This window comes from Littorina saxatilis, linkage group LG9, assembly GCF_037325665.1.
Source record: "Littorina saxatilis isolate snail1 linkage group LG9, US_GU_Lsax_2.0, whole genome shotgun sequence".
Classification (NCBI taxonomy): Eukaryota; Metazoa; Mollusca; class Gastropoda; order Littorinimorpha; family Littorinidae; genus Littorina; species Littorina saxatilis.
This window is the reverse complement of record NC_090253.1, coordinates 46,664,010-46,684,709: the sequence shown is the minus strand read 5'-3', so window position 1 is coordinate 46,684,709 and position 20,700 is coordinate 46,664,010. Positions and strand designations below refer to the sequence as shown.

General features: G+C 43.6%; 1 protein-coding gene across 2 annotated transcripts in view; it reads left to right on the top strand.

Moving 5' to 3' along the window:
- LOC138976267 (equilibrative nucleoside transporter 4-like) overlaps positions 1 to 20,398 on the top strand; it is a 38,231-nt gene extending 17,833 nt beyond the window's left edge. Inside the window, exons 2-9 of one of the 2 annotated variants that reach the window (XM_070349107.1) lie at positions 4,324 to 5,143; positions 5,760 to 5,919; positions 6,833 to 6,907; positions 10,643 to 10,887; positions 12,853 to 13,090; positions 13,513 to 13,700; positions 14,838 to 15,078; positions 16,468 to 20,398. In XM_070349107.1, coding sequence (XP_070205208.1) covers positions 4,847 to 5,143; positions 5,760 to 5,919; positions 6,833 to 6,907; positions 10,643 to 10,887; positions 12,853 to 13,090; positions 13,513 to 13,700; positions 14,838 to 15,078; positions 16,468 to 16,655 — 1,632 coding nt within the window. In that variant the 5' untranslated portion in view covers positions 4,324 to 4,846 and the 3' untranslated portion in view covers positions 16,656 to 20,398. Of the gene's footprint in view, positions 1 to 4,323; positions 5,144 to 5,759; positions 5,920 to 6,832; positions 6,908 to 10,642; positions 10,897 to 12,852; positions 13,091 to 13,512; positions 13,701 to 14,837; positions 15,079 to 16,467 lie in introns of both variants that reach the window. The other variant, XM_070349106.1, reaches the window with a different exon arrangement.
- Positions 20,399 to 20,700: the final 302 nt, after the last annotated feature.

The window sequence follows — 20,700 nt, the reverse complement described above, 5'->3', positions numbered from 1 at the left end:
GGTTGCGCCAAATGCTTTGTCCAGGGACTGCAATTGAGGAAGAGAATCCAAGTCTCCCCGGAATTTCCATCTCAGTTCCCTATACCAATCACGGTAATGCCTTTATACCAGGGCTGGGATGCACGAAGCGACAGTGGGTGCCACCCAAACGGGAGAGTGCAAACCCCGGGGTCTGATTCGTTGAAATCACAACACATCTCAATTTCAACCAATCCAACGCCTCGGCTGGCTTCCACCCGGTTGGTAGCTTTCTTGTGAACCTCGGCCCAGAAGTGTCAGTCCCAGCGACAGCTCAACGTTGTGCGACACAGCCTGCGTCAGCTGCACCACTTGAATGTATATACTGTAATTATATAATATACCCACAGGCACTTGACATGGGATTGGCCGGGAGGGTTTGGGATTGGAGGGGTGGGGGTGAGGGTGGTAGGACTTTAAAATGAGCTTTACGGTACTATACGGTACTATAGTATTGTAATACAGGGGACACCCCCCCCCCCCCTTTTAAGACCCCCCAAATTAATACCTTGCTTTTCCAGATTTTTTTAAGACCTGTTTTTTTTTCTCCAGATTGTTGAAGGTCTTGAAAGGACATGTAGTTTGGTCAAAACGACTCACGACACACCATCCCCAGCACACATCCACGTACCGCAACACGGTGGCCTAGTGGTAAGGCGTCCGCCCAGTGAGCCCATGGGTTCGAACCCCGGCCGGGTCATACCTAAGACTTTAAAATTGGCAATCTAGTGGCTGCTCCGCCTGGCGTCTGGCATTATGGGGTTAGTGCTAGGCCTGGTTGGTCCGGTGTCAGAATAATGTGACTGGGTGAGACATGAAGCCTGTGCTGCGACTTCTGTCTTGTGTGTGGCGCACGTTAAATGTCAAAGCAGCACCGCCCTGATATGGCCCTTCGTGGTCGGCTGGGCGTTAAGCAAACAAACAAACCCACCCACGTTTGTCAAGTAGTGTACTTAATATTTATATGAGAACTATGCAATAATTATCTATTATTGAATCTGAATGTACCGTGTGTGTGTGTGTGTGTGTGTGTGTGTGTGTGTGTGTGTGTGTGTGCGGGTGTGTGTGTGTGTGTGTGTGTGTGTGTGTGTGCGTGTGCGTGTGTGTGTGTGTACGCCTTATGAGAATAGGTCCAGCGTGAGGTTAAGCGTCACTATCAGTGTTCTGCCAAGACGATGCTTCCCCAAGCTAGGCACGTACTATGCAGCACTCTTTACATGCAAATGTCATTGATCTGCAGAACGAGTCAGCCTGCTGTGGACCTCAAGGGTAACGGCAGTCAAGCGGAGAGCGGAAGGTGACGCTGGTCGTCTTGCACATGCGCAGAAAGTATGCACGTAATTAGTGACCTGACGGTTACCTCCCAAACTAGACTTCAACGACGAATAGTGAAAAGAGAGAATGCTTACTGTCCTACAGGCTAAATATCTCGCCTCTTAAGGACATGATATGGGATATATATAATAATTTGAGTTTTTACGCCCTCACGGCTTTTGATGAGATAAACAAGTGTCTGCGTGTTTAGGTGATATCACCCACCTGCACTTATGGCAGAATGACCGAGGTCTTTTACGTGCCATTGTGGTGACACGGGGGTGGGATATGGCTACCGTCTCGGGGTCTTCACATAAAGTTGACCCGTGTCCGTCCCGGCCCGAATTCGAACCTGCGACCTTCCGATCACAAGTCCAGTGTTCTACCAACTGAGCTACCGGGGCCCCCAACGACGAAAAATATGCTTCGCGTGGTCGACTTAGCCCAATTGAGGACAGGCTTTACGTTGAGATTGGGGAGGCATGTTTAAGAATCGAAAAGTCTATTTTCTATAGATCGCTTTGATGCATTCAAAAATAATGATGGTGTTGGTTAAAAGAGAATGTTATTAAAAATACATAACATAAAACAAATGACAACATGGAACTAGGACACGAACTCAAGCAAATGCTTATTTAATTACGTGACCAAAACATTACTAAATTACATAAATGTTCATGATTATGGTGTTGTAGCAGAAAACAACAACTTCAGGACATAGACAACGGCGGGGACCCTATACTGGGTCTGTTCATACATATGGCTGGGATGTTTAACTTTAAGGATAGAGTATTCTTTAAACATGCAGATTTCAATGTAGGAAACAAAACTTGGCCGTCGCGATATAACCTTTGTGGTTGAAAACAACGTTAAACACCAAATAAAGAAAAGAAAGAACAAAACTTGGTATATAGTACTGACACAATTTCTGTCACAGACAGACAGGAAACTCTGGGAGCAGTGTGGGAGCAGTGTGGGAGCAGTGTGCAAGAGATAGACAGGCAGTCCAACGACGAACTGTATGGAGATAGAGAGCAAGGGGTGGGGGAGGGAAGAGAAAGTGCGGCTTCAGAGGGTGGGGTGAAGTGGGGGGGGGGGGGGGGGGAGTGCAGCTTCGGTTTGGTTGACGTTAATGGAAGAAGGAAAAAAGCAAAGGAGCCGGAGTATGTAGACGCAGACAAAGCAAGAGCACACACACATACTGACTAACAAGAACGGGAAGTAATTGGAACGTTTATTATTGACACAACAAAACGTTACACTTACAAGTAAATGATTCTGAATTTTGAAACGTTAGCAGTTTATCTATTTTGGATTTTATTAAATGACAAGCAGGCCTGAGATTATGATAAAAGCTTGTCTAAGGACTGGAATTGAAGGAAGAAGTTTCCTCAAAGTTTCCTCAAAGTATCTTCCTCAGCACTCTCTACCAATCACGGAAATGACTTTATACCGGTCCCAAAGGCAACCAAACGCGTGCGCTAAACTGCTGGTGTCAGCGTCATGTTTTACCGTGCGCGCTGCGGAAATGGTAATCACAGATCTCTCTCGGGATTTAGCAGTGTCGTTTAACTTTATTCTGCGAAAACAGAACCCCCTCCCCCCCCCCCCCCCCCCCACACACTTTCTCTCCTCTTTCCTAGCTAAGCCTGTCCTATGCATATCACTCTTTACATGCAAATTGTCATTGTTCTGCAGTACTGTCCTGTGTTTCTTTGCAAGAGCACCCTAGGTAGTAGCTTTCTGAGCTTGAAAAACGACATGCTGATCGATGTGCGAGCGGGTTCAAGGTGGCGGACGAATGTCAGCCAATGCGCGATGCAATCGAATTTGACAGACATAGATTACAAGCAGAGACATTTATGACGACAACGTTGTGGTCTTTCTTTCTTTATTTGGTGTTTAACGTCGTTTTTAACCATTCAAGGTTATATCGCGACGGGGAAAGGGGGGGAGATGGGATAGGGGAAAGGGGGGAGATGGGATAGAGCCACTTGTTAATTGTTTCTTGTTCACAAAAGCACAAATCAAAAAATTGCTCCAGGGGCTTGCAACGTAGTACAATATATTACCTTACTGGGAGAATGCAAGTTTCCAGTACAAAGGACTTAACATTTCTTACATACTGCTTGACTAAAATCTTTACAAACATTGACTATATTCTATACAAGAAACACTTAACAAGGGTAAAAGGAGAAACAGAACCGTTAGTCGCCTCTTACGACATGCTGGGTAGCATCGGGTAAATTCTTTCTCGTCCCAACCAATATGGGACTCCCCCTAACCCGCGGGGGGTGACCACGTTGTGGAATACGATTGTTTCAGGACAATTTCACAGTCAAAGTTTTCTTCAAAAAGATCTAGAGTTAAAATACTTTTTCATCATCACCTAATTGGTGTAGTTCTCGCGCTAGAACCGTCGTGTTAAAGAAGGTATCGTCGTCGAAATGAAACCCAAACATTACGGCCGCCATTTTTGTTTTTCTGCGCACTAGCTTTTCAGATTCTGCGGCAGCGTTGACAACTCTCTCGGTGGGCGAAGCGTTTCTTAGGCGCGACGGTCAAATGTTCTAGGACGTCTTACGCTGCGAGACGGCCTGCAGGTCAACTTCGTGCGCATCCTCATGGAACTCAGGTCGCTTTTCCTATTCCGAAAGGGTTACGGGTGTCAGGTGGAAAACTTTCTTCCCAGACCGAAAGTAGCGAACAGGAATATGACGTCAGTTGCCTTGTTCATGCGCAGCAGTTGTACACAGAATTGGCAGCCGGATACTCTACATGTAGTATGTGGTGTAATTTCTGCAATTCCTATGTCCACCAAGGTCTACATTTCATGTTGTGTTGTTGTAATTGTGGTGTTCTATAGGTTCTTATGTTATTGTTTATACGCATTCAACATTAAACTAGTGTGTTTTATTCATTGTTAATTTGTAAAGTTGTGGATCTGCATATAACATCTACTCACGAAAATATTATATCCTCTGTTTGCAGGAAATGACCCAGACATGACCCAGCGGAAAGGGCTGTGAAACCTAATAACTCCACCTTCCCGTGAACGTCTCTGCAACGTCTAGGACTTGGACAGTTTTGTTTCTCCCGTGATATGAATACCGAGAAAAGTGTTTAACAATTGTGTGTGTGTTGCTGCGTTATTCAATGGACATGCATAAATGACACCATGACTGGCCGCTCATCTTGTGCAAACGTGTTTCTAAACTGAGAAAGGACCCTCTGCCAATTAATTCACAGCCAGTTCGATTGTTTTGGACGGGCATAAAGGAAAAAGTAGAACGACAATGGAAGACAAAATGAAAGGAACGTTCTTGTTTTCGTCTCAGCGCACAGAAAGCAGCAAATTAATTGTCATTGCTCACAATATGACTGTTGTGCTCCCCGCTTCCCAACAACATCAAAATTGCACTGAATACTTTAATATTTAAACCACCACAACAAGCTGCTAGCTACCAGCAGCAATAACAACAACACGAACAACACACAAAAACATTCAACCAAAATGGATGAAAATCTTTCCCGAGGATATTGCCAACTCAACTCGCCCCAGGTGGGCCGGAAGTGGAAAGGCGGGATATCGTCACGTGACAACATCACGCCCCCACGTGACCCGTGTAGCTGCGTGTATCTGTCCCTCGTGCTAGCGGGCGCTGGCTTTCTCCTGCCCTACAACAGCTTCATCACCGCCGTGGATTTCTACCAGGGGCGCTACCCGGGATCCACGATCATCTTCGACATGAGCCTCACCTACATCGTCGTAGCCTTCGTCAGCGTCATCATCAACAACGCCTTGATAGAGGTAAGCCTGACGCAGGGGAAAAGTTCATGCTTCAACTCAATTTAGAAGCTGCTGCTGCTGCTGCTGATGATGATGGTGATGATGATGATGATGGTGATGATGATGATGACGAACATGATGATGACTAAGACGACGACGACGAAGACGATGATGATGCTGCTGCTGATGATGATAATGTTAAATGATGATGATGATGATGATGATGATGATGATGATGATGATGATGACGACGACGATGACAAGACAACGATGCTAATGATGATGACTTTGACTATGACGACGACGACGACGACGATGATGATGATGATACCAAATACGTTTTTGTCCCATTGTTGTTTCTACGTGACTCCTGTCTGTTTGTCTGTGCACCTCCCCCCCTCCCCACACACACACACACCTCCATATCCTCTGCTCCTTACTTTCCGCTGAAGTCAGGTGGGTATTTCGTTCGTACACCGTAAAGATCAATATAACGTCGAAGGTGCCTGTAAATGTTTCGTTATGTCCAAAATGCCACGTTCCACAAGCTGACCTTTATTTCTATTCTGATTCTTTGTCTGTATGGTTTCCTTCAGATTTTGATTTACTATCACATGCCATTTACTTCATCTTGCAGGCTCTGCGCATGCCCGTTCGAATTACATTCGGCTACATCCTGTCCTTCTTTACGCTGATGATGATCGCCCTTTGTGATCTGTGGTTGCAACTCTTCACGCTAGATGTCGCTTACTTCATCACGCTCATTGCTGTGGGGGTGGTGGCGGTGGGTTCAACTGGTTGGTATTGTATTCTCTTCCTCTCTGTCTGGCTGTGTGTTTGTCTGTGTGTCGTTGTGTCTTTGTTCTTTATGTTGGGTTCTTTGTCTGTGCACATGTGTGGCTGTCTGTCTGTTTTGCATGTTCTGGCTGGCTGACTGACTGTTTGTCTGTCTGTCTTTCTCTGTGTGTGTGATTGTGTGATTGTGTGATTGTGTGATTGTGTGTGTGTGTGTGTGTGTGTGTGTGTGTGTGTGTGTGTGTGTGTGATTGTGTGTGTGTGTGTGTGTGTGCGTGTGTGATTGTGTGTGTGTGTGTGAGCGCGCGCGCGTGTGTGTGTGTGTGTGTGAGCGTGCGCGCGCGTGTGTGTGTGTGTGTGTGTATGTGTGAGTGTGTGTGTGTGCGTGTGTGATTGTGTGTGTGTGTGAGAGCGCGCGCGTGTGTGTGTGTGTGAGCGTGCGCGCGCGCGCGCGCCTGTGTGTGTGTGTGTGTGTGTGTGTGTGTGTGTTTGTGTGTATGTGTGAGTGTGTGTGTGTTTGTTTGTGTGTGTGTGTGTGTGATATTGTGTGTGTGTATGTGTGTGTGTGTGTGTGTGTGTGAGTGTGTGTGTGTGTAGGTGTGTGCGTGTGTGTGTGTGTGTGTGTGTGTGTGTGTGTGTGTGTGTGTGTGTGTGTGTGTGTGTGTGTGTACATTTTTATTATTGAAAGTTCGTAGTGAAAGACAAATAATGATTTTGAATATTCTTTCATTCTACACATACCACAGAACAAAATTAAATCCGTACCTTTCTGTTTTAACAAAGTTCCTTGGAAATGTGGTTGACTTACGATGGACATTGAACTTTTCATGTACTATACCTCTTGTGTTATTTTTTTGATATGTTACTTTCCTTCTTCGATTATGTATGTTTATTATTTTTACTCATCTGTTCCAGTTCAGCAATCCAGTTTTTACGGGTACACAAGTATGCTGCCCAAACGATACACACAAGCAGTCATGACCGGAGAAAGTGAGTCCTTAACTTCAAGATACCTCCCTTTCATGGCAAAGGACCACTCCGCCTCACAGGTTTACAGAACGATGACAACTTTTCAATAAGTCAGCTTTACTTACCTGAGGAAAAACACTGGCAAAAGCACTCAACAACATCAAATGCCACTTATAAATTACTTGAATGGCTATTTAGCACGCGTAAACTATACAGCAATTCTCGTGGTATATTCAATCCCCAAGACACCGGGGCCCCGTGTGCCCAACTTTATTCATAAATGTCATATTGAGTCGCTTGAGGTTTCAAAGCGACTCCACATCTGCAATAGCACGTTATTGTGTACCTCTGAACCTAAAATGCAATAAACGACTGCAAGTGACACAATTTTATTTTTATTGTATTTATTAAGCCGCCATTAGAATAATGGGGGGGCTTACTGGATTCGCTCTGTCTGTTTGTTTGTTTGTCTGTTTGAGGCGGGCGGGCGTTGAGGCGGGCGGGCGGTCAGTCGGTCGGTGTTTGTCGGGTAAGACTTGTATCTCTGGGTCAATTAAGCTCAAATTTTGTGAAATTGTTAGGAATAGGCTTTGTTTTTTGTATTCAAAAAATTACATTCCTAACGGTAGTCAAACGGAAGATATTAGCTTTTAACGGACAAACCGAGCCAGGGGACGAAACCAGGGGACGAAACTCACTGACGTGTGCGGGAATTCCCGCAGGTTACTTCCCTTTCCCCTTTTTGGTTCACTGATCTATATTTTTAGATCAGTGTTTTGGTTTGGCAGCTGCCATGCTTTTGTTCAATTTCATTTTACGTGCTCCGATATTTGGATGCTTCGTTGGGCGGTAACAGTGGAGTTTGTTTTATTGGTGTGTGTGGTTCCGTGGTACGGACTCGTTTGCCAAATAATGTTTTGGTCTTATGTTATTACTAGCATTTTGTTTCTCACTTCGACTCAATATATTCTATAAGAATCAGACAGTGTAAAAGTATTACCGTCAACATACTCAGTTTGCTGAAAAATAACTTTGATTTGAGTTATCTCCCTTCCTTAAGAACGTTTTAGAAGATAGTAGAGATTCAGGGCCAAAAACATATAAATATGTTATATTCGGATTAAAAACAAGCTCTTAAATTTAAAAAATATAAAAATTATGATTAAAATTAAATTTCCGAAATCGATATAAAAACAATTTCATCTTATTCCTTGTCTGTCTGTCTCTGTTCTTTTAGCTTCCCCTCACTGTCGGTGACTAATCTCTCTCTCTGAATATGGCTTGAAACAGTTTTGCGTGACCTAAGGTCGCGGCCGGTTTGGAATCCGGCCCGGGACGGACACGGGTCAACTGTTTGACTGTATCCATGTCCCACCCCCGTTTCACCACATGGCGGCGTATTGACCCGTTATGGTCAACCCTTGTTTGTTTTGTTTCGCTGAATGAGTTGACCGATTGACAGATTGACCGAGGAGTCAGTTTTAGGATTAATTCAGTTAAAAGTCACCCCTCTAAGCAGAAAGTTAGCAAATTTGATAGTGGTGGGGGGGGGGTGGGGGGGGAGGGGGGGAATGTCTCCGAGTAGAAGTATGCTCTTTCCTTACAATATGGTTCGCGCTGGAAGTGAGGTACGGTCAAACCTGTCTATAACGGCCAACCAAAAGAGGTCGTCATAGTAAGGCGGTCGTGGAATGGAGGGAATAGTTCTGTCCTATGGGCAATTTGTTGGCCTCTTAAGGACAAGTATGGTGTAACGAGATGGTCGTTATAGGAAGGTACATTTTATAGGAAGGAACCTTTTTGGGGATCCTTTGGGATGGTCGTAACCGATAGGCAGGTGGTCGTTATCAAGAGGTGGTCGCCGTGCAGGTTCGACTGTATCTTACATGCGTGTCTTTTTACAAGATTTAGAATTAGATACTGGTCTTTCGAAGGAAAGGAAGACGCGTCGCATACGGAGTTTACAACGAGAAGCGTTTAATTGTTTCCTAAATTATTTTAGGAGAATAGAAGTTAAGGATTGACCGAGCAAAGTTCCACAGGCTGTTTGTGTGACAACTTTGTACACGACGAAGACGAGAAAGTTCAATTTTTGCATTTCCTTTTTGAATACGACATAACCATATCAAATGTCATTGGTGTAATAAATAATAAAACAGGCGTCATGAACTATATTCTCTTGGTTTTTACGAAGTCTGTGATTGAACAGGTGCATGTGCACACTTCATGGCCGCGTGTTTGGATTGAGTCTCGTTTGGCGGCGAAATCCATTATAAATCAAATATGTTGGAAAATGAACTGAATCGCAATTCTAGTAATTAGTTCTTTTCAGTTTAAGTTTTAGCCATGCGACACTGTTGCCAACCAAAATCATTTTGTTTTGAGTTGTTTTGTATTATGTAGTTAGGAATATGCTTTGTGTACACGACTTAGTTGTTGTTAATTGCTTAATTGCTTTTATATGAAAGGCTCTGTGGGGTTTGGAGATAAGATTAGGACTGATTTTGATTGAATGATTGATTGATTGGATTGATTAATTGGTAGATAGCTAGATAGATAGCTAGATAGATAGCTAGATAGATAGCTAGATAGATAGATAGATAGATAGATAGATAGATAGATAGATAGATAACAGATAGACAAATTGATTGCTTGCTTGCTTGATTGCTTCATTGATTGCTAGCTTGCTTGCTTGTTTGCTTGATTAATTGATTAATTAATTGATTGATTGAAAGGTTGATTACTTACTTACTTACTTATGCCTTTGACCCCGTCCGGGGCATAGACCGCCAACAAGAGCTCGCCAGGCACTCCGATCCTGGGCCAATCTCTCCAGTTGTCCCCAGGTGTAGCCGATGCGTTTCACCTCTGCCTCCAAGTCACGACGCCAGGTGTTTCTCGGCCGGCCTCGTCTCCTCTTCCCCTGCGGGTTCCATGTGAAAGCCTGTCGCGTGATGCTGGTTGTCGTCTTGCGGAGTGTGTGGCCAATCCACCGGAAGCGTCTTTGCAGAATGTCCTGTTCTACGGATAACTGTTTTGTTCGCTGCCAAAGGTCTTTGTTGCTGATCGTGTCAGGCCAACGAATTCGGAGGATTCTTCTGAGGCAGGTGTTAATGAAGGTCTGGATTTTTCTTGTGATGGCAACTGTAGTTCTCCAGGTTTCGGCTCCATACAGCAAGACTGACTTTACGGTGGTGTTGAAAATCCTGAGCTTGGTGTTGATGCTCAGGTCTGCTGATGCCCATACGTTCTTCAGTTGAAGGAAAGCTGCTCTTGCTTTGCCAATCCGGACTCTAACATCAACGTCCGTGCCACCCTGCTTGTCGACAATGCTTCCGAGATAGGTGAAATTGTCTACCTCTTGCAGTGCTTCACCATCCAGCGTGATGGGGGTCGTGTTGGCTGTTGCGTTGGTCCTAAGGACCTTGCTCTTCCCCTTGTGGATGTTGAGGCCAAATCGAGCGGAGTTGTTGGCCACAGTGCTGGTCTTCTCCTGCATTTGTTGTTGGGTATGGGAAAGAAGGGCCACGTCATCTGCAAAGTCCAGGTCATCCAACTGTGTCCAGAGTGTCGAAAGGTTGATTGCTTGATCCATTTGTTAGTGTAAATTGTATACTATATTTAATCGTCCTAAACGTTTTGATAATTTAACCTTTCTTCTTGTTTATTTCTTTTTGTTACGTTAGCAGTCTGTCTGCTTTGGATTTCTATCATTATTGATCAAGCTTGATTCCATACCTCTTGCATCTGTTTCAGGTTTGGCCGGCGTACTGGTATCCACAAACCGAATCCTGACCAAAGCGTTGCTACGAGACGAACGCCTCAACACCGTTATCTTCTTTGGTGTTTCCATAGCAACGCTTGTGGCTTGTTTTGTCGTCTTCCACGTCAGCCGGCGGTCGAATTTCGTCACGTTTTACGTCACGTTGTGCCAGGGGAACTCAGAAAGGCGTGACGACAAGCGCAAAAGATTGACATCACGACCCTCTTATACAGAGGACGTAAGCTTAGTAAGAGATGTTGGTGGATGTCTTGTGTGCTGTTTAATGAGATATGATACCGATACATACACAACCTAGCGGTGACCTTATACCGTGATTTTCTACTGCTGGTATGACGAAGTAACCGAGACAAACATCATTCTCGAAATTGTTTGTCAGTTCACCCGTAGACATACAGAATACGTGATAGATGTTTAATGTGACACTATTACTCGCATTATGACGTCTTCTCAAACTTTGTTTCGGTTTAACTTTAAAGGTCAGAGATCTCACTTTGGAGGAGAGGGTCAGGAAGAAACGTTTTGGTTTGTGTAATCGGTGTCGTTTGTCATTAAAAGCTGTAAAACGAAAGACGTGAGAAGAACAGGTACATATAATCCTACCGACACACAGAAAAAAAGCGATATAAAAATGCAATTCAACAAAGAGTTGACGAAAAAAAATAAGCAAACGGAGACTGACAAATTCTTGAAAAACAGAAATGAACGAACAAGCAGGTTGATGTGAACATGTATTCGTCTATATTCAACCACGTATATTTGCAGTGAGCTAGATTAATTACTATCGTCGAATTTACAGAAAAGATAGCGTTTTTTCTATGTAAGCAAACTTTAGTCCTCTTCTTTATTTTCTATTCCCATAGAGCCTCTATCCCACTTTTAAGCTTGACACAAATGCCTTCATTTTACATTGTTTGTTGTATGTAAGCAAACTTTAGTCCTCTTCTTTATTTGCCATTGCCATAGAGCCTCTATCCCACTTTTAAGCTTGACACAAATGCCTTCATTTTACATTGTTTGTTGTATGTAAGCAAACTTTAGTCCTCTTCTTTATTTGCCATTGCCATAGAGCCTCTATCCCACTTTTAAGCTTGACACAAATGCCTTCATTTTACTTTATTTATTATTTTTTTATTAAAAGGCACAGTACTTTCCGTGATCATCATCTCAGATTCGGTCACGTTGTAACATGGAATAAGACTAACCCTCCACGTAGACACATACCCAACACGAACAGCCTGGATGCTCTTTGTTTGTTTGTTTGTTTGTTTGTTTGTTTGCTTAACGCCCAGCCGACCACGAAGGGCCATATCAGGGCGGTGCTGCTTTGACATATAACGTGCGCCACACACAAGACAGAAGTCGCAGCACAGGCTTCATGTCTCACCCAGTCACATTATTCTGACACCGGACCAACCAGTCCTGGCATTGACCCCATAATGCCAGACGCCAGGCGGAGCAGCCACTAGATTGCCAATTTTAAAGTCTTAGGTATGACCCGGCCGGGGTTGGTGCTCTTTGTGCACGTTGAGATAATTATTTTGTTAAAGCCAACAGTGGCTGTCACAAAATTAATTCATAAAAAAAAGTATTCCAACTGTTGACAGAGAGCATGTTTTTTTAAATTGGTTTAATTTAAATTTGTGTAATGTTAAACTTGTGGGGTCCTGATTTGGCCTATATGGTCCGCTGGACCCAAAGAGCAAGATATATCAAATCAAATCAAATCACAGAGAGCATCCAGGCTGTCGTTTTCTTGGTATGTGACCAAGTGGAGGGATGGTCCTATTCAATGTAAAAAGCCTGACCTGATCTGAGACGTTGAGCCGGACTGTTTCCACAGGAAGGAGTGTCCCTTTAAACGATGTCGGGAGTCTTATTTATCAACTAATTAAGTAATTACGGAGGCCATGGATGTGAAAGGAATGGACATTCTTCTTCTTCTTCTTCGTTTGTTGGTTGAAACTCCCACGCTCACTCATGTTTTTGCACGAGTGGGTTTTTACGTGTACGACCGTTTTTACCCCGCCATTCAGGCAACCATACGCCGCTTTCGGGGGGAAGCATATCTTGTTGCTGCTATGCTAATGAACTATTTTTGTCCCCAGTTCTAGTGACTATTTGTGACATGAATTAGTGTTAATACGCTAAAAAAAAAATCTTGTTTTTATGACTTTTGTTACAGGTGGACCTCCAGGATCAAGCTGGTGGTCCGAGGTACGGAGTGTTAGTTATCCAGAGTCCGGCCACAACGCCCAGCGAATCAAATCGCGCTTTTCAACCGGAAGAGCAGTCCGCACTGACGCATGCGCCCAGCCTAACCACTTGCGATGACGAAGCGCATTTGACGGAAACTGCTGACATCATATTCAGTAAAACGAACAACTACACAGTGACATTCTCAACATGGTCGGCAATAAAAAGTGAGTTTGTGGTGTTTTCTTTTTCCTTTGTTTTTCTTTCATTTTTTCATTAATTGATTGTCCCATCGCAAGGAAATTCGGGTCGCTTCCTCCCAGTGGAAAGCTAGCAGCAATGATTTGTTTGCATAGCGTCTCGGCGTGCTTCGATCTTCGTCATTGAGAACAGCATAACTCGGTGCATTTCTCGGATATGTTGAACTTTACTGTTGTAAATTTATAGCTCACAATCCAGTGGTACTTAGGACTTATTTTTGATACAAGTCACTTGGATTGTTATATGTATAACAATGGTTTTGTTATCTCGTCTTTTTTCTTAGAAGGGTTGTTATATTAGGATGCTCTTTTTGCCTTGTCCTTTTTCTCAGGAGAGCTGATATAATATAAAAAATAAAACATCTTGTTATTTTGTCCTTTTTTCTAAGGGGGGCTGATAACGCGATACGAGGTGTCACGCAGTGTGTGGCCCTACATGCTATCCATATGCCTGGCCTACTTCGTCACGCTATGCCTGTTCCCGGGCATCGAGTCGGAAATCATCAGCTGTCGCCTGGGAACATGGATGCCAGTCATCATGATGGCGGCCTTCAACGCCAGTGACGTCGTGGGAAAGGTCAGCATTAATAATGAAACCTAGTTTAATAGATCGGGGGTGGGGGGGGGGGGGGGCGAGGAGGGCGCTCGGGTAGCTCAGGTGGTAGAGCACGTAATTTGTGTTCGCGGGTTCGAGTCTGGGTCGGGACGGACACGGGTCCACTTTATGTGCAGACCCAGAGTCGGTATCCATGTCCCACCCCCGTGTCACCACAGTGGCACGTAAAAGACCTTGATCATGTTGCCATAAGTGCAGATGGCTGATACCACCTAAACACGCAAACACTTGTTGTGTATGTCATCTAAAGTTAGGGTAACACCCGGGAACATGCCCATAATGGCTTTGCCGTGAAGGCGTACGTAAAACTTGGAATTTCTCTCTCTCTCTCTCTCTCTCTCTCTCTCTCTCTCTCTCTCTCTCTCTCTCTCTCTCTCTCTCTCTCTCTCTCTCTCTCTCTCTCTCTCTCTCTCTCTCTCTCAATGGATGGCTCGAGCAAGGCAGGATCGATCCGTTCAGTATGCCAACATGCTGGGCATTTAACTTGAATATTGTGTGGTCAACGTGATGAGGAATGAAATACAATGTGCGTCAGTTATTTTGTGTTGAATGTAAGCTGCGTAACTTGATTATCTCACTGATCTTGATTCTGAATCTTTGGTCCTCTTTTGGGCGGAAAAATCCTTACCTGTTGTTGTTGTTTTTTTTACCCCTGAAAGCTGTAGGTCGTATTGGTATTTTTCAAATTCCGGATTTGATTTCCCAAAATCAAACGGATTTCGTACCTAGATGGTTGCTCACCAGACAACGGTGGAAAATATTACGATAAACAATTGACAATCCACGATTGACATTCATCTAATAAGTTATTAGAGCGAGTAAACCATCGCAGGGTAGCGCTTCTTACTTATGGTACAGCGAGTGTTCGTGCGTGTGTGTGTATGTATATATATATGTGTGTGTGTGTGTGTCTGTGCGTACGTGTGTGTCTGTGTGTGTGTTTGTGTGTGTGTCTGTGCGTACGTGTGTGTCTGTGTGTGTGTTTGTGTGTCAGGTCACGGTCAAATTCGCCAGAAAACTTTCCCAAAACGGCTCTGTAAACACCATGCAGACTTCACGGCAAACTGTAACACATGACCTTTGGTTCTCTTCTGGCAGATTTTGGCTTCCATACCTCACGACTGGTCACGTGCTCGTCTCGTGTTGTGCACGTTCTGTCGCGTGCTGTGCGTCCCTTTGCTGATGTTGTGCACAACTCCACGCATCCACCCCGTCATATCCGGCGAGGCCTGGCCAATCATCTTCTCGCTATTATTAGGCCTGAGTAATGGCTATTTTGGGAGCGTTCCCATGATCCTCGCGCCAACCCACGTACCGGATGAGCAGCGTGAAATTTGTGGTGAGTGAACTGTAAGGATGGACTTTTTTTTTGTAAGTAAATTGTTTACGCTGGAAGTCGGTGATATATGATTTTGCTTTTCCAAATACAAGAGGCCCAATCTTAGAAAACCTAAGGAAAACCGTGTGGCCATGTGCAGTCCCCCTCCGCTGCCAGCTGTACGGAGGAAAGGAGGTCCTGGAGAAGACAGTATCATTTGTCTCGCTGTCCGGTGTCACGAACTGAAACCTTTGCTGAACAATCCTTCTCATTGCGGTCAATGCGCACGCGCCAATCTTGGACTTAAAAAATGTGACCCTTTGACCGAACGAACCATGGGTAAGGGTTATGGTTAGTGTTAGGATTAGTGTTAGGATTAGGGTAAGGGTTAGGGTAAGGGTTAGGGTTAGGTTGTTCACGACCTGATTAATCTCCCCATGTTAGCGCATGCGCATTGACCGCAATGAGAAGGATTGTTCAGGCAGAGTTTTCAGTTCGTGACACCGGTCTAACAGTAAAGACGTGCGATCGACAAGAAGAAGAAGAAGCTTTCCCCAATACAAAGTGATCGAGAACAGAAGGAAAATCATAAAGTTAAGGCGACTCAAACTATAAGATCGACAGAGCATTTCCTGTAGCGTTTCGCTGATCTTGCTGATAGTCACGTGATGCCTCGAGACATCGGTAGAATTTAATATTTTACTATCCTTTTTTTGGCGTATTTTTCAAATAAATTCGAACCAGTGTTGCAATTTTCATTGAAGAAATGAGAAAATCCATTGAGTCCTCTTAGGCAATGCATTTTAGATGTCCATTAAGGGAAGAGACGTTTAGGTGAGTCACGCTTTATAGACTTTTATAGAAGTCTATCGTCATTGTGCTAGTGAACTAGTGAGTTTCCCTCAATCCCTTTCGGTTTGTGGAATGTGTATGACCACGCGTCGACTGATTCTACGTATACGTTAGGTTACATATTTGCGTTGTATGGGTATACACTTAACAGAGGAACAATTGCTGCAAATGTCACCGTGAAAAGAAACTTCAATGTTTCGATATCTTTTTTTTTCCCTGCACTACTATGACGTGTCCGATAGTTTTGGATTGACCGCAGCGCTGTCTTTGTTTTTGAAACCTTACTAGGTCGAATTTTAAGTGAAAGTTTTGCTTTGTCAAAGATTAAAAGTTGCAGAGTTGCATAACTTTACCAATTTTTAATCAAGCAAGACGCTGAGCCGGAAAGTCGATGGTCCGAGCCGTCCTGAAGAGTGTAGTGGTCTTCGCCGTCACTTCGCGCGTGGTGACAAACATGGCTAAAATGGTCTTCCCGTCACGATTTGGTTATTGTTGGAATGTTTGCCGTATCTCCATTTCGGGTTATTATAACAATTATAAAAATGTCTTTTTTTTCAGGCAACATCATGACTTTGTCCTATAGTTTCGGTCTGACCGCCGGGTCGGCTGCCGCCTACGCTTTGGACTACCTGCTTGACCCCATCACGGGCAGTGTCCGTGACCGTTGTTCGACCTTGACTCCTGACCTCAACGCCACCACGCCCATACACGTCACACAATTCCTGTCGACGCAACTTCCGGTGTAGTGTTCCTCTGCTGCTGATCCCGAGAACCAACTCTGACCCGAACTCAAAGGTTCCTTAAATTTTAAGTGGATTTGTTTGTTTGTGTGTTTGATTGTTTTTTTAATTTGTTTTTTAGCAGGGGTGATATTTGGAAAACGAAAAATTTGTGTTGGAAGAATTGGGTGTGCAGGTTCTTCGCGGGATCAAGGGGCAGCGCCCCTCTTCGGAATCAAAGACCGACACACGGGAACGCTCAAAATGTACACATCTTGTATCTGTTGTGTTTTTTTTCCCCTTCAAAATCAGGACACTCTCCTGAAAACCATATTCAGAATCAAGAGTTCCAGATTTCGGGTGGGGAACTTTTATCCCTGCTGTTGGTTTGTTGGTTTGTTTGTTTCTTTCTATTTCCCTTGTTTTACCTTCCTTCCTTCCTTCCTGTCTTTCTTTCTTTATAGCACAAAAGCAAGTTTTTCTTCCACTCATTGAAGACTGACGAAATTTTGCTGGAAAGGCGGCGGTGATAATGATGAAGATGAAAAAAAAAATCCATCAGCCACAGGACCGGTGTAACACGAAATGTTTACTCCACAAAACATTTACTCCGGAGTAAAAATTTCGTACGAAATTCTTACTCCGAGTACACATTTCGTACGAGAAAAGAACTCCCCAAGGCACGAAAAAATTACTCCGTCCACAAAATGTTTACTCCCCATTTTTATATTTAGTCAAGTTTTGACTAAATATTTTAACATCGAGGGGGAATCGAAACGAGGGTCGTGGTGTATGTGTGTGTGTATGTGTGTGTGTGTGTGTGTGTGTGTGTGTGCGTGCGTGCGTGTAGAGCGATTCAGACCAAACTACTGGACCGATCTTTATGAAATTTGACATGAGAGTTCCTGGGATTGATATCCCCATACGTTTTTTTCATTTTTTTGATAAATGTCTTTGATGACGTCATATCCGGCTTTTCGTGAAAGTTGAGGCGGCACTGTCACGCCCTCATTTTTCAACCAAATTGGTTGAAATTTTGGTCAAGTAATCTTCGACGAAGCCCGGGGTTCGGTATTGCATTTCAGCTTGGTGGCTTAAAAATTAATTAATGACTTTGGTCATTAAAAATCTGAAAATTGTAAAAAAAATATTTCTTTCATAAAACGATCCAAATTTATGTTTATCTTATTCTCCATCATTTGCTGATTCCAAAAACATATAAATATGTTATATTTGGATTAAAAACAAGCTCTGAAAATTAAATATATAAAAATTATTATCAAAATTAAATTGTCCAAATCAATTTAAAAACAATTTCATCTTATTCCTTGTCGGTTCCTGATTCCAAAAACATATAGATATGATATGTTTGGATTAAAAACACGCTCAGAAAGTTAAAACGAAGAGAGGTACAGAAAAGCGTGCTATCCTTCTTAGCGCAACTACTACCCCGCTCTTCTTGTCAATTTCACTGCCTTTGCCATGAGCGGTGGACTGACGATGCTACGAGTATACGGTCTTGCTGAAAAATGGCATTGCGTTCAGTTTCATTCTGTGAGTTCGACAGCTACTTGACTAAATATTGTATTTTCGCCTTACGCGACTTGTTTTACTTCCAGTAAAAATCTCGAACGCGAAAATGGGATGCGTGCGAAGGGATAATGCCGATATGTGATCTCGCGCAAACGAATGTCGCGCTACCCTCCCTCCACCCCTTCCACCACCAAGACTAACAGGGAACAAGGGAGTGAAAATTTCGTACACCTGGCATGGGAAGTTAAATTGCTCGTGTTAGGGTGAAGTGATTTATTCGTTATTTATTCGTCAGGGGAGTAACATTATTGTACAAAATGTTTACTCGGAACTCATCTGTCGCGGGGAGTAATTTTCTCGTGTAATGGGGGAGTACGTTTTTCGTAAAGGGAGTAATATTTTCGCACGAAATTTTTACCCCGGAGTAAAAATCTCGTGGGAATAATTTTCTCGTGTTACACCGGCACGGTTGGCCTAGTGGTAAGGCGTCCGCCCCGTGATCGGGAGGTCGTGGGTTCGAACCCCGGCCGGGTCATACCAAAGACTTTAAAATTGGCAATCTAGTGGCTGCTCCGCCTGGCGTCTGGCATTATGGGGTTAGTGCTAGGACTGGTTGGTCCGGTGTCAGAATAATGTGACTGGGTGAGACATGAAGCCTGTGCTGCGACTTCTGTCTTGTGTGTGGCGCACGTTATATGTCAAAGCAGCACCACCCTGATATGGCCCTTCGTGGTTGGCTGGGCGTTAAGCAAACAAACAAACAAAACCAGCCACAGAAGCCTCGTTATTCAACACTTTTTTTTTGTTAGAGTTCATTTTGTTTTTTAGGTGTTACAATGCAGGCTCATATTATGTCTGTTACTTTGTTACTCTGGTAAATGACAATTGAACAATCAGTCGTTATTGTTTGTATTAAACTGTTAAATGATTCCAATTTTCTGACATGTTCTGTATTTTGAGAAGAAAGTCCGATCAGTCAGTTCGTGCAAGTTAAGACTGATAGACACCCACTCTACCACCCACCAACAAACACACATGCACACACACACATAGACATGCACGCATGCACGCACGCACGCACGAACGCACGCACGCACACACACACACACACACACACATACACACACACACATACACACACACACACACACACACACACACACAAACACACACACACACACAGGCCTGAAACTTTTTCTCAGTTAGCTGTGGTTCTGGATGGTAAGGGAACTGTTACATCACACTGAACAAATAAATGTAACCAAACGACGCATTGCAGACTGCAACAGGGCAGTTCGTTCTCTCTCAGAGGATGCATGCAGCTCATGAATATTTGCACAAGTTGACTAATGTTATGCTGTCCTTAGAATCAGTGTACATTTTCTCCCATCCAATATCCATGCCGTATTTCTCACTTGTTGGATTCTGGGTAAATAAACGTGACGGAATACAACATGACGTCACGCTCATAAGAAATATACCTAACTCAGTGTTGTGCATTTGTGAAGTGAGACTGCAGGGGAAGGTACTGGATGGGTATCTGTCATGTGTTAGAGAGTACAAACTCTCAGACCATCAGAAACCATTGCCACGGTAACTAAAGCAAAACTGCCAATATCGGTTTTTTGAGTTAGGCACTTTTTTTTTATAAACAGGAAGACTTGTTTGGAAACTGCGAAGGTATGCAAAAGCTTTTGGGGGGTTGTTTTGCAGTTGTGCTGATTGAACATTTTGCTGTCAGCTCTTATCTCACGTTTATCCCGTGGTAACAGCTCGAGATAGGCAGTTTGCAACTTATTACTAAAATGAAATAGGTAGAAACCAAATCAGTTTTTTTGCGCTTTTTCTCAAAACAGTAAAAAATGACATAGGCAATTATCCTATGAGCGTGACGATGACTAGACCCCGTGCTGAGTGTTTACACAGATCGTGTGAGCTCCCATAAAAAGAGTCTTTATTAATTTTGTTGTAACACTGTAATTGTGTGCAGCTTGCGGCTGTCCAATATAGCAGCCACCTTAGAAGGCATAAAATATGCGACATGGGTGAAACTAATCAACCAAAGTTACAGTGGGTCTCCATTTAATATGGCATTTTTTTCAGTTGGTGTGCACGATAAGATTGGAGGGGGGGAAATGCAGTGTTTATAGAAAATTAAAAAATAAACGAATATTGCTCATAATAATATTATGTTGGATGTACCGGTTGATTTTTCGGTTTGTTGGAATAAAGACTTCGTGTACATTGATTTAAAGGGTTTACGGTGGTATGTGCGCATGCGTATGTGTGTTTTTGTGTGTGGGAGGGTGGGGTGTGTGTTTTAGGTTTGTGTTATATGCTTGAACTTTTAATGACGCTCAGTTCTGTCAATAATTTATTCCAAGGGCTCTATCTCAGTCTGTCTGTCTGTCTGTCTGTCTGTCTGTCTGTCTGTCTCTGTCTCTCTGTCTCTCTCTCTCTCTGTCTCTGTCGATCTGTACGTGCGTGTATGCGTGCGTGTGTGTGAGTGTGTGTGTGTGAGTAACACACGCACACACAC